At 35.5% G+C, this 15,077-nt stretch overlaps 1 protein-coding gene across 9 annotated transcripts in view; it reads right to left on the bottom strand.

Annotated features, from left to right (window-relative positions):
* Positions 1-15,077, bottom strand: part of DPY19L2 (dpy-19 like 2) — a 103,610-nt gene that overhangs the window by 14,086 nt on the left and 74,447 nt on the right. For all 9 annotated transcript variants that reach the window (XM_055096515.2, XM_055096516.2, XM_055096517.2 and 6 more), the window contains 3 exons: positions 10,832-10,856; positions 9,426-9,545; positions 7,690-7,864 (listed from right to left, as the gene is read on the bottom strand). In XM_055096515.2, coding sequence (XP_054952490.1) covers positions 7,690-7,864; positions 9,426-9,545; positions 10,832-10,856 — 320 coding nt within the window. The remainder of the gene's footprint in view (positions 1-7,689; positions 7,865-9,425; positions 9,546-10,831; positions 10,857-15,077) is intronic.

Here is a 15,077-nt window from a genome sequence, read left to right as displayed (position 1 = left end):
TACAAACAAGCCCAGACTGCAAAAACTATAATAAATACCTAACTCTTCAATGCCCAGACACTGACAAACATCCACAAGCATCAAAACCATGCAGGAAAACATGACCTCACCAAACAAACTAAATAAGGCACTAGGGGGCCAATCCTGGACAGACAGAGATATGTGGCCTTTCAGACAGAGAATTCAAAATAGCTGTGCTGAGGAAAGTCAACGAAATTCAAGATAACACAAAGAAGGAATTAGTATCTTATCAGATAAAGTTAACAAATAAATTGAAATAATTAAAAAGAAGCAGAAATTCTGGAGCTGAAAAATGCAACTGACATACTGAAGAATGTATCAGTCTTTTAATAGCAGAATTGATCAAGCAGAAGAAAGAATTAGTGAGCTTAAAGACAGGCTGCTTGAAAATACACAGAGGAGGTGAAAAAAGAATAAAAAAGAATGAAGCATACTTTCGAGATCTAGAAGTAGCCTTTAAAGGGAAAAATCTAAGAGTTATTGGCCTTAAAGAGGAGGTAGAGAGAGACAGCAGTAGGAAGTTTATTCAAAAGTGTAACAGAGAACTTCTCAAAGCTAGAGAAAATATCAATATTCAAGCACAAGGTTATAGAACACCAAGCAGATTTAACCCAAAGACTAACTCAAGTCATTTAATATCAAACTCCCAAAGGTCAAGGACAAATAAAGGATCCTAAAAGCAGCAAGAGAAAAGAAACAAATAACATACAATGGAGATCTAATAGATCTGGCAGCAGACTTTTCAGTGGAAACCTTACAGGCCAGGAGAGCATGCCATGACATATTTAAAGTGAAGGAAAAAACCTTTTACCTGAGAGTAGTGTATCCAGAGAAAATGTCCTTCAAACCTAAAGGAGAAGACTTCCCAGTGAAACAAAAGCTGTGAAATTTCATTCACACCAGACCTACCTATAAGAAATGCTAAAGGGAGTTCTTCAATCTGAAAGAAAAGGACATTAATGAGGAAGAAATAATCGGAAGGTACAAAACTCACTGGTAATAGTAAGTACACAGAGAAACACAATATTCAAGCAGTGTCATTATGGTATATAAACTACTTATATGATAAGTAGAAAGATGAAAAGATGAACCAATAAAAAATAAATACAACAACTTTTCAAGAGACAGTACAATAAGACATAAATAGAAACAAGAAAAAGGTAAAAAGTGGGGAGATGAAGTTAAAGTTTAGAATTTTTATTAGCTTTCTTTTGGCTTATTTGTTTATGCAATCAGTGTTGTCATCAGTTTAAAATAATGGGTTATACGATATTATTTGCAAGCCTCATGGTAACCTCAAGTTTAAAAACATAAAATGGATGTACAAAAAATAAAAAGCAATAAACTAAAACACACCACCAGAGAAAATCACCTTCAGTGAAAGAAAAAGAGGAAGGAAGAGAAGACCACAAAACAATGAGAAAACAAATAACGAAATGGCAGGGGCAAGTCCTTAACAATAATAACACTGAAGGTAAATGGGCTGAACTCTCCAATCAAAAAACAAAGAGTAGCTGAATAATAAAACAAAACACTAAGAATCTGTTACCTACAAGAAACACACTTTACTTATAAAGGCAAATATAGACTGAAAACAAAGGGATGGAAAATTATATTCCATGCCGATGGAAACCATGAAAGAGCAGGAATAGCCATACTTACATCAGACACAATAGCTTACAAGACAAAAACTATAAAAAGAGACAAAGAAAGTCATTATATAATGATAAAGGGGTTCATTCAGCAAGAGTATATAACAATTGTAAATATATATACACCCAATACTGGAGCACCCGGATATATAAAGCAAATATTATCAGAGCAAAAGAGAGAGACAGATCCCTATACAATAATAGCCTGAGACTTCAACACCACACTTTCAGCAGTGGACAGGTCATCTAGACAGAAAATCAACAAAGAAACACTGAACTTAATCTGCACTATAGATCAAAAGGACCTAATAGATACTTACAGAACATTTCATCCAACATCTACGGAATACACATCCTTCTCCTCAGCACATGGATCATTCCTCAAGGATAGACCACAAAACAAGGATAGGCCACAAAACAAGCCTTAAAACATTTTTTAAAAATTGAAATAATAGAATGTATCTTCTCTGACCACAATGGAAAAAAAACTAGAAATCAGTAGCAAAAGGAATTTTGGAAACTCTACAAACATACAAATTAAAGAATATGCTCCTGAATGACCGGTGGGTTAATAAAGAAATCAAGAAGGAAATTGAAAATGTTCTTGAAACAAATGATAATGAAAACACAACACATCAAAACCTATGGGTTACAGCAAAAGCAGTATTAAGAGGGAAGTCTATAGCTGTAAGTGCCCACATCAAAAAAGAAGAAAAACCTCAAATTAACAACTCAATGATGCTTCTTAAAAAACTAGAAAAGGGCAAACAAAACCCAAAGTTAGTAAGAGAAATGAAATAATAAAGATCAGAGCAGAAATAAATGAAATTGCAATGAAGAAAACAGTATAAAAGAACAACTGGTTTTCTGAAAAGATAAAATTAACAAACCTTTAGCCAGACTAACAAAAAAAGAGAAGGCCGAAATAAATAAAATCAGAGGTAATAAAAGGAGACATTATAACCAATATTGCAGAAATTAAAGGATCATCAGAAACTACCATGAGCAACTGTATGCCAATAAATCGGAAAACATAGAAATGGATAAATCCCTAGATACATAAAACCTACCAAGATTGAACTATATAGAAATCCAAAACCTGAACAGACCAATCACAGGTAATGAGATCAACTCTCTAATGAAAAGTCTCTCAGCAAAGAAAAGCCCAGGACCTGATGGCTTCACTGCTGAATTTTATCAAACATTTAAAGAAGAACTAATATCAATCCTACTCTAACGATTCCAGGAAATAGAGGAAGAGGGAATACTTCCAAACCCATTGTATGAGACCAATATCACTTTAATACCAAAACCATACAAAGACCCATCAAAAAAAGAAAACTACGGGCCAAAATCTCTGATTAATGTTAATGCAAAAATCCTCAACAAAATACTAGCAAACTGAATTCAACAACACATTAAAAAGATTATTCATTATGACCAAATAGGATTTATCTCAGGGATGCAAAGATAGTTCAACGTAGCAAATCAATGTGATACGTCATATCAACACAATGAAGGGGAAAAATCATATGATCATCTCATCTCCATAGATGCGGGAAAATCATTTGGTAAAATTCAACATATCTTCATGATAAAAAACCTTCAAATAAACTGGGTATAGAAGAAACATTAATCAACATAAAGAAGCTATATACAGCAAATGCACAAGCAGTATCATACTGAGTGAGGAAACACTGAAAGCCTTTCTTCTAAGACCTGGGACATGACAAGGATGCTCACTTTTTACCACATTATTCAACATAGTACTGGAAATCCTAACTACAGCAATCAGACAAGAGAAAGAAATAAAGGGCATCCAAATTTGAAAGGAAGAGGCCAAATTATCATTGTTTGCAGATGATATGATTTTATATTTAGAAAAAACCTAAAGTCTCCACCAAAAAAAAACTATTAGAACTGATAAATTCAGTAATGTTGTAGGATACAAAATCATACAAAAATCATTAATGTTTCTATATGCCAACAGAGAACAACCTGAGAAAGAAAATTTAAAAAGTAATTCCATTTACAGTAGCCACACATAAAATTAAATACCTAGAAATTAACCAAAGAAATGAAAGATCTCTAGAATGAAAGCTATACAAAACTGGAGAAAGAAATTGAAGAAGATACAAAAAATGGAAAGCTATTCCATGTTCAAGCATTGGAAGAATCAATACTGTTAAAATGTCCATACTATTCAAAGCAATCTACAGATTCAATGCAATCCCCATCAAACTACTAATGATATTCCTCACAGAGATAGAAAAAACTATCCTTATTTATTCGAAAACACAAAAGACCTAGAATAGCCAAAGCTACCCTGAGCAAGAAGAACAAAACTGAAGGAATCACAATACCTGACTTCAAATTATACGACAGAAGTATAGTAACCAAAACATCATGGTACTGCCATAAAAACAGACACACAGACCAGTGGAACAGAATGGAGAACCCAGAAAGAAATCCATACATCTACAGTAAACTCATTTTTTACAGCAGTCCCAAAAACATACACTGGGGAAAGGGCAATCTCTTCAATAAATGGTGTTGGGAAAACTGAATATCCATATGCAGAAAAATGAATCTCCACCCCTATCTCTTGCCATATACAAAACTCAAATCCAAATGGATTAAAGCCTTAAATCTAAGACCTCAAACTCTGAAATTACTACAAGAAAACTTTGGGGAAACTCTCCAGGACTTTGGTTTGGAAAAAGATTTCTTGAGTAAATACCTGGGAAGCACAGGCAACCAAAGCAAAAATGAACAAATGGGTTCACACCAAGTGTAAAAGCTTCTGCACAGCAAAGGAAACAATCAGCAAAGTGAAGAGACAACCCAAAGAATAAGCAAAAATATTTGCAAACTACCAATCTGACAAGGAATTAATAACAAGAATATATAAGGAGCTCAAACAACTCTGTAGGAAAACAAAATCTAAAAATCTACTTTAAAAATGGTCAAAAGATCTGAATAGACATTTCTCGAAAGAAAACATACAAGTGGCAAACAGGTACATGAAAAGGTGCTCAACATCACTGATCATCAGAGAAATGCAAATCAAAACTACAGTGAAATAGCATCTCACTCCAGTTAAAATGGCTATTATTCAAAAGACAGGCAATAACAAATGGCTGTTATCCAAAAGACAGGAAAAGATGTGGAGAAAAGGGAACTCTCATATACTTTTGGTGAAAATGTAAATTAGTACAACCACTATGTAGAAGAGTTTGGAGGTTCCTCAAAAAACTAAAAATAGAGTTACAAAATGATCCAGCAATCCTACTCTTAGATATATACCCCAAAGAAAGGAAATAAATATTTAGAAGAGGTATCTGCACTCCCATGTTTATTGCAGCACTTCTCACAATAGTCTAGATTTGGAAGCAACCTAAGTGTCCATCAACAGGTGAATGGATAAAGAAAATGTGGTACGTAGACACAACGCAGTGCTATTCAGCCATAAAAACGAATGAGAACCTGTCATAAAAAAAGAATGAGATCCTATCCATAACATGGATGGAACTGGAGGTCATTACATTAATTGAAATAAGCCAGGTACAGAAAGACAAACTTTGCAGGTTCTTACTTGTGGGAGCTAAAAATTAAAAGAGTTGAACTCATGGAGATCAAGAATAGAATGATGGTTACCAGAGGCTGGGAAGGATAGTGAGGGGGTGGAGGGGAAGTGAGGATGGTTAATGTGCACAAACAAAATAGAATGGATAAGATGTAGTGTTTGGTAACACAGAAGGGTGACTATAGTCAACAAAATTTTACTGCACATTTAAAAATAACTGAGACAGTATAACTGGATTGTTTGTAACACAAAGGATCAATGCTTCAGGTGATGGATACTCCATTTACCCTGATGTGATGATTACACATTGTATGCCTGTATCAAAATATCCCATCTACCCCATAAATATATACACCTGCTCTGTACCCACATAAATTAAAAACTTTAAGAACCCTGAGTGTTTACTTTCCAGTATAACTAAGCATTCTAAGTGCAACTTTGAATGAAAATTTCTTTATATGCCTCAAATTTGAAAATATGTAAGCTAGTCAAAGAATGTGTATTTATTATTGGAGACTCAATAATTTATGATGACAAGCTGTTAAGCTAGAGAAGTGGTTCTCAGGCAGGCATGATTTTGCTCCCTAGGGAGCACTATCAACTTCTGGAGACATTTTTCGATGTCATGCTATGGGGAGGAGGGAGGAGATGCTGTTGGCATCTTGTAGATAGAGGCCAAGGATTTCTTGTAACACATAGGACAGCCTCAATGTCAACTGTGCTAAGGTTGAGAAATGCTGAGCAAGAAGAATTGAAAGCCCAGGGCCAGGGTCTTCCAAAAAAAACTAGGCACACCTGTCCAGCAAGAGCTGGACCCACTGAGTTGTCATCTATGGCAGACAGAGAGGAAGAAATACCCTCCCACTCCACCTTCTGTCTTTTTGGCTGTGAAGTAAATGAGCATAACAAGGAAAAATCAGATATTTTCCTATCACTGTATGGAAGTCTCCATTTAGCCTACTACACAGATTAGAAAAAGGTATTCCCCTGACTTGACAGAGCCCCATTATACATGGCTTGATGAGTGGACCACAAGCTGGATTTAAGCTTTCACTTATCCTCTCAATTGGTCACCTTTGTGCAGTGCACAAACTATACAACCGTATATGGCAGACCTCAATATAAGCACTAGTTCCACTAATACTACAAAACTTCATACAGCTTTTAATATGTGGTAACCATGAGATAACTCATAATAAGAGTAGTTAGAAGAATAAGACAGATTAAAAAGAAGATCAAAGAAGAGGCATCTAAAAGTGAGACAGGGGTTTGTGGCAGTTATCTTAGAAGGATAAGTTGCCAAATGTAGGCTCTCTGTCAGGAACCCAATACAAACACCGGAACAAAGAAAGACACAAGAAAAGATTAAAAGGGCAGCTATTTTTAAAAGCTTGGGAAAAATAGCTATAACTGGGGAGGGGCAAGGGAGAGTAAAGAAAGGGAGTGATTACCTTGAGCTCCTATGTGGAAAAAGTCAGTTGGGGATTACTTTTAAAATTCTAATTAAACTGGCTTGGCAGTTTAACGAGGCACTGTCACCTACACCCTTTGAAAGCTATAGACCAAGTATCTTACTTAGAGCTTATAAAGATTTACCTTAATGAAGGTTAATTAGCAAAAAAGTGGCTATCAAATAAGAAATAAAAGGAAACAAGCTCAGGAGTCATAAGAAAATTTAAATAAATCATAGTGAAGAACTTGTGCCAGAGTAAGTTTCTAAATATCAAAAATAATCTTTGATTTACAAATTTAGTTACAGAAAATGTTATAGACTTATTCTCTGGAAAGGTATTTAAAAATATCTATCTGCTTGAGGTAGTTCTGAATAAAAACAGGAAGAAAAGAAGGTAAGCTAAAAAGAAAATTTTGGAGTATTTAAAAGTAGGATGTATACTATCTCTGTGAGATGATTTAGTGAAGAAAATAGAATATCCAAGATTTTAACTCTTCTGCCAATGACCTGTTTTACAGAATTAGAGGAGACAGCACTGATTGCAGTGACAGAAGCGGTGCTGGTTAACTCCCCACCATCAAAAGTATCTTCTGCTGTAGCCTGGCACAAGGTGTGAAATTTCAGTTTTAAAGATTTACTTATTTGATTTGTCATTGTTATGGTTAAAATGCTATAATGCTGTCTGAGAGTTAAAGGACATAACTTATGAAAAATCATTAATTTCCTGGTGCTAATTTAAATTCTTTGATAATTATCTGGGAGGGGCTTAAAAGGGGTGCAAAATTGCCTTTTGGAAGGGTTTAATTGATTGACATTGCAATAGTCTGCTCAAAGTCTGTGAGAGTATGAATGCCTATTTGTAAATCTGTCATACACACATACACACATATATCAGAAATGACAATAATTATATATAGTATACACAAATGTGTCTGTATGTTTGTATAAAACTAGCATATAACCAAATACCTACACACCTGATGTGGTACTGTATTTGATCCACTGTAAAAGTTCTTCCTGAGGCAAATTATTAAATTCTCCTATTATGCTCCATTGATTACAGAGGTTTGCATAACCTTGTATTGACATCACTGTTAGAATGCCAAAGATAACCTTCTCAAAACGAACTCTGCGAAAGAGCCAGCCAAAGAGCTGAAACGAAAGAAACCGTTTATTTCTAGTTCTTATATGAAGAGTACTGTAGGGTCAACAATAAATTCTCACCTTGTTACTCAAACCAATGTGAATTACCCTTTGATATCAGCACACATGTATACAGAATTATCATCTCCGATTGTTTCTAAAGCAACGAATATATTGGCATTACAGGGCCCAGGTGAAAATGGAACTTTCTCTCCCCTGGGAAGAATTAAGGAAGATATACCTGATCCTTCTAGTACTAATTTACTACTAAGGATTAAAATAAACAAATCACAACTGTGAAACATCTTAGAACTAAATCCTTTCATCCTTGGTTGCCTTTTGTGGACATGGTTAGTAGGGAAGCCCTATTAGCATGATATATATAGATTCTTCTCAGGAAAACAGGCATTATGATATTTTAAGGCTATACACTCATAATAAAAACGAAGTAAGGTGTTTGTAGAAGTACCTTAGGCCCAATATTCTAGCAATTTATCTAGTTCTTTTGTACGTTAGATAACAGTGATAGAACCCCAGAATTTCTTATAGATTCTTCGAGCCAAACAGGACCATATTAGAGCAATTACTCTGCATCTACTCTGGTATTGGATGAGTATTTCAGGGTACTTTTGGTGAACCAGGAAACTCTTTTTTTTTTTTTTTCTGAGACAGAGTCTCACTCTGTCTCCCAGGCTGTAATGCAGTGGTGCGACCTCAGCTCACTTCGACCTCCACCTCCCGGGTTCAAGCAATATTCCTGCCTCAGCCTCCTGAGTAGCTGGGATTACAGGCACACACCACCATGCCCGGCTAATTTTTGTATTTTAATAGAGATAGGGTTTCACCATGTTGGCCAGGCTGGTCTTGAACTCCTGACCTCAAGTGATCTGCCCACCTCGGCCTTCCAAAGTGCTGGGATTTCAGGTGTGAGCCACTGTGCCTGGCCACCAGGAAACTCTTTTTTTTTCTCTTTTTCTTTTTTTGAGACAGAGTCTCACTCTGTCACCCAGGTTAGAGTGCTGTGATGCGATCTTGGCTGACTGTAGCCTCTGCCTCCCAGGTTCAAGCGATTCTCCTGCCTCAGCCTCCCAAGTAGCTGGAATTACAGGCACTCGCCACCATACCCGGCTAATTTTTGTATTTTTAGTAGAGATGGAGTTTCACCATGTTGGCCGGGCTGGTCTCGAACTCCTGGCCTCAAGTGATCTGCCCATCTCGGCCTCCCAAAGTGCTGGGATTACAGGTGTGAGCCACTGTGCCAGGCACTCTTACACAAACCTGAACTCTAAAAGGTTATGTTCATGGACAGGATATTAACAGAGGGGAAATGTTTGCCTAATCACTTGTTATAGAAATATCAATTAAAATCCAGAAATACTTTTCAAAGCCACTTGAAATTGCTTTTCTTGCTTATAGTGAATCATGAAGTAATATTTTAAATCATTTAACTTAGTTAAGTTAAAAACACTTAGTGTGTTTATATTTTGAATTAGTCAGCAAAGCCACAGTAACTACTAAGTATAGCTGCTATAGTTTTTATAGTATTGTTATACAAGAATGAATCCCTTACCTGTCGAGAGCATATCAAGGAAGCCATAACACACATGTGCGGTGTCAAAAACATCTTTAGCCTCATAATTAAAATGGCAAGGGCAGTAAACACTAACAACTGCAATGTGTGAAAAGCCAGCTATAAAACACAAATAAGACAAAATCACATTTTTACTTTTCATATTTTTAAATTAATGAAGTATATTAAAACTATATTATTCATTAAGACAAGGATCTTCTAACTTAGTAATAAGCCTATCAGTATTCATTCAACAATAATTTATCGAATGTCTACTATGTTCCAGGTACTCTTCTGGGTGCTTCGGATACAGCAGTGAGCAATTTCTGTCCTTGTATTACATTTAACTACATTTAGTAATGAAAGACAGACAATACATAGAAATAGCAAATAAATAAATCCATTACATAGTCTACTGTAAGGCAATAAGTGCAGTTGGCAAGAAAATGGAGCAGGCAGAGGAGCTAGGGAGAGCAGGAGGTGGTGTGAGGAGGTGGAGGACCAACACAGTGGGCCTCACTGTAAAGTGACAAAGTTACTAATGCATCCCTGATCCAAAAATCTGAAATCTACAATGCTCCAAAATCTGAAACTTTTGAGTACCAATATGATGTTCAAAGGTTATGCTAAAACAAATGCTCATTGAAGCATTTTGGATTTTGGATTTTCAGGTTAGGGATGCTCAACTAGTAACTACACTCTAAATATTCCAAAATTCAATAAAATCTGAAATCTGAAAAGCCTCTAGTCCTAAGCATTTTGGATAAGGGATACTCAACATGTGTCATAAACTATCTCTATTAAGTTCAAATTCAGTTACCCACTCCTGTAAAGTTGACCTTTACCTCAAGACCCACTTAAAGTTCTATCAAATAGGAAATATTTCCAGCCCACACTGATCTTTTCCTTTTTATGCCACAAAATAATTTTACACCATATAAAATGTTGTCTTATTTGTCTCCTTTGTAAAATTACCATACTGAAGGGCAGGAACATGACTTTAGTATCTTGTGTATCCTTCAACACTTCTGAGTTTGTCACTGACTGACCAGCAAATCTACGTGGTGGCAGATGGCCACCAGTCACAGGGCCAAGGGTGCCTGCCCTAATGGACTGTAGCTGATTAGCTCAGCAGGCTAGAAACTGAATGCTTGTTATTGTTAAATGAATGCAATTTAATTTAATTCTGTACTATAGTCATAAATCAGCCTTCTAGCTTTTAAATCCTTATTACTATTCAAAAGTAAGAGCAGATGAAAGAGTGAGAAGGATCAGCAGAAATTTATCACCAATGCTGAACTACTCACTACTGAAGGTGCATCAGCAGCAAGGTTATACCTTTGTCAATTATCCTCAAACTAGAATTTAATACACAAGTCTACCAGAGATTAAAATGAAAGCTTTACCTCACTGTGTTCAAGGAGCTGTTTTCTAGAATAAAACAAAAATATTACCTATTTACTGAAGGTCTTTTATACTATGAATACATAAAAATAAGCTTCATTTGCTTGATCTTAGATTTTTAAAATGTGACTATCTCTAAACTACTTAGGAACATACATAAAAATAAAAATATCAGATAATAGTACAAAAATTACAACAATTTAAAAGTCATAATTTATAGTCATCCTATTCAAGATATGTCAAAAATTTGTTCTTTGGTTAAGACAAAATAGATTTTACAGATCCCTAGAGATTGTACCTCTCATTAATAAATGAATAGGATGACCTTCTATTCAACCTATATATACAGTGTATACAATACTTTAGATGACCACTGTTAAACTTTCGAGTTATTTTCATTTTTCACAATTACAAATAACATGGACACTCATGCATAAAACTTTGTAAGCATCTCTGAATATTTCCTTAGCATAAATTTCCAGAAGAAAAATTATTGGGTAAAACATAAATATTTTTAGTTTCAGAAAAGTTGTCCCTTTACAAAATATTTATAGTACACCTACTGTATTCTAGGCACTGTGCAATGAAATGAATACCACAGTCTCTGCTTATCCTCCGATCCTCACTTTCCACAGTTTCAGTTACCTGTGGCTAACTGTAGTCCAAAAACATTAAACGAAAAGTTCCAAGAAATAAACAATTCCTAAGTTTTAAATTGTGCACCATACTGAATAGTGAAATCTCAAGTCACACTGCTTCATCCTACCTGGGATATGACTCACCCCTTTGTCCAGCATATCCATGCTGTATACGTCACCGGCCTGTTAGTCATGTAGTTACCATCTTAGTTATCAGATGGACTCTGGTGGTATCTCAGTGCTTGTTTTCAAGTAACCCTTTTCTGACTTAATAATGGCCCCAAAGTTCAAGAGCAGTGATGCTGGCAGTTGAGATATGCCAAAGAGAAGCTGTAAAGTGCTTTCTTTAAGAGAAAAGGTGAAAGTTCTCAAAAGAAAAAACATCATATGCTGAGGTTGCTAAGATCTACGGTAAGAACAAATCTACCCATGAAATTGTGAAGAAGAAGAAAAAATTAATGTTAGTTTTGCTGTTGCATCTAAAACTGCAAAAGTTATGGCCACAGTCCATGATGAGTGCTTAGTTAAGACGGAAAAGGCATTAAATCTGTGGGTGGAAGACGTGAACAGAAATGTGTTCCGATGGTGGCAATCACGTGTGTTACTCTCTGCAGTTTCAAGCATCCACTGGGGGTCTTGGGATGCGTCGCCCTGCAGATAAGGGCAACTGCTGTGCAGCATGAACAGTATGGAGACAATACTTATCTTCATGGAGTTTATATTAGAGTAAGACAAGAGGTAGGAGACTGCCTATTTTATTGTTCTCTTGAAAAGACTGGGTATTTTACTTTTATGAAAGGCTTTATAGCCTGCAGGGGCATTCTAATATGGATTTTGGGGCTGAAGAGAGAAATAGGTGTGGAAAGTAAGTTCAGGGGTACAGAGACCCATAGGTTTTTTAAAAGAGAAGTCAGGGGAAGGTCTCTTAAGGTAGTAGTGGAGTCCAAATTATTCTATGTCCCTTGTAGCTCCTACCCTTTGTATGCAGTAGTTTTTTTTTTAAATCGAAGACAGGGGAAGGTCTCTTAAGGTAATAGTAGAGACCAAATTATTCTGTCTCCCTCATAGCTCCTTCCCTGTGTATGCAGTTAACGGAGTGGGGTTTCCCCACTTGTCCCGAAATCTTCTAGGCACAACAGATTCCTGTAGTGAGCTGCATGCAAGGAAGAAGCCTGGTAGGTGAGTAATTATTATAATCACCAAGAACCCTGAAAGTAACTACTGATACTTTATTTAAATCAAGTAGCTAATTAAAAATGTGAATATACAACCAAATCCCAAGACACAGATATCATGAAAAGGAAACATCAAAATAAATAAGCAAAAAGCTTGACCTCTCATGAAACAGCCAATGCAAATGAAAACTCCAATTATTGTTTTCACAGAAGTTTAAGAGGATACTGCATCCATATAATTAAAATAAGCTCCAGTGAAAAGGAGTTTTCAGAAATTCTAAGAAAAATATATTTGCCTAATTTAAAGCCTCAAAAGAAAGTTGAAGAGCAAAATGTACACAGCTGAAGTTGACAGTATTAAAGACTCAGTGATGATATTCTCTGAGAACACAGAAAGAAAAGAAATAGATAATGTGATAAAAGTAATAACAGAAATTCAAAAAAGAGAGGCTAAAGTGAAAGAATAAGAGAACAACAACACACACACATCACCCCTCCAAACCTTATGAATTTCCAGAGAGAAAAACTGTATAGGAATTTTCATCTGTAATGCTCAATGCTAGAACACAAAGAAGCAATGTCAACAAAATGTTGAATGAAACCCATAAATATCTATTAACCAATCTATCAATCAAATATGAGGGCAAAATAAAGCCATTTTTCAGGTAAGAAAGCACCCAGAAAGCATGCCAATTCTACATGTCAAGGAAAAATAAATCAGTAAAATTTGAAGTCAAGTCCAAAGATTGCTGGTGTCTTTAATGTAAATGTTTAGAGACTTCTTAAAACATAACAGATAAGACAACAATCTAGAAAGTAAATTTCAGCATAACCTGGAAGGAGAGGGTGTCTAGGCAGGGACAAGTAGAAATATTCCAACAGCTCAGCGCTGAAGCAAGCAGGTCTCTAGGTACAGAGCCTGAGTATGAATTCTGCCTCCACTACTCACTAGCTGTGTGCCTTTCAGAAAATTACTTACCTTCTTACTGGTTTCCTCATCTGCAAATAATGGGAATAACTGACTCCCTTCTCACAAGGTGACTGTGAGGATTTATTGAGTTAATACTGGTAAGAAGCTTAAAATACTGTCAGACACACAGGAAATAATAACTGTTAGCTACTATCGTTGGTGGTAACAGGTTTTAGATGCTGATGAATTCTTAATATCAAGATGAATATATTTGCTAATAATTTAAGAGAAACCACCAGGAAATACAGAAATGGGATATAGCTAACAATTCAGCGAGTATCAAGAAAATAATTTTTGAAAAGCACAATGAATATAAAACATAAAATCAGATGGCAGGGAGAAGTACAAATACAGCAGTTATCACAGTTAATATGAAAATGGGTTAAATTCACCAATTAGAAAACGAGTATTAGAGGAATTTGAATAGAAAAAATCTAACAATGAGAAATATACCTAAATCAAAATGTCACAAAAATGTTTAAAAAAAGCATAAATACAGGTAAACCAGGAAAATCTATAAAAAAGAAAGCAGATGTGGCAATATTAATTTTATACAAAGAAAAATGTACAGCAAAAAACCACTAAGTAAAGCAAAGAATATCCTTTATAATAAAAGTACAATCCTATAATAATCATGCAATGAACAACAGCACTATCTATATAAACCAAACACTATTAAAATTACAAGACAATTTTGAAAAATTCATTTTTAATGTTGTATGTGAAGATAGCATTCTAAGAAAACAGATAAAGTAGAAAAATAAGTTGATGTACTAGACCATTTAGAATAGCACTATTAATTAACATGATATAACATGTAACTTTGAACTTCCCCTAAATAAGAAATGAACATTTAAAAAATCCTCACAGAGCATTTACTAAAACTGAACATCCATCTCAATAAATAGCAAGTTAATTTTAAAGGCAAAGTATACAACAGAAGAAACTAGTTAGACATTTTAAAAAATTATTATTATTATTATTATTATTATTATTGAGACGGAGCCTCGCACTGTTGCCAGGCTGGAGTGCAGTGGCAATCTTGGCTCACTGCAACCTCCAACTCCTGGGTTCCAGCGATTCTCCTGCCTCAGCCTCCCGAGTAGCTGCGATTACAGGTGTGTGCCACCACACCCAGCTAATTTGTGTATTTTTAGTGGAGACGGGGTTTCACCGTGTTGGCCAGGATGGTCTCGATCACCTGACCTCGTGATCCGCCCGCCTTGGCCTCCCAAAGTGCTGGGATTATAGGCATGAGCCACCGAACCTGGCCTAAAACTAGTTAGACATTTTAAGACATTCTTCTAAGTGATTTTGGATTAAATGATCAAAACTCAAATCACAGACTACACAGAAATCAACATTAATGGTAATGCTACACACATCATGGGATACAGTGTGCGTTTTCTTCAAAGAAAAAGTTATAACTTTAAATGTATTTACTAGGACACAATAATGATTGATA

The sequence above is a fragment of the Pan paniscus genome, chromosome 10, assembly GCF_029289425.2.
Source record: "Pan paniscus chromosome 10, NHGRI_mPanPan1-v2.0_pri, whole genome shotgun sequence".
Classification (NCBI taxonomy): Eukaryota; Metazoa; Chordata; class Mammalia; order Primates; family Hominidae; genus Pan; species Pan paniscus.
Note: the sequence above shows the minus strand (reverse complement) of the source record. Positions and strands in the feature narration are given on the sequence as shown.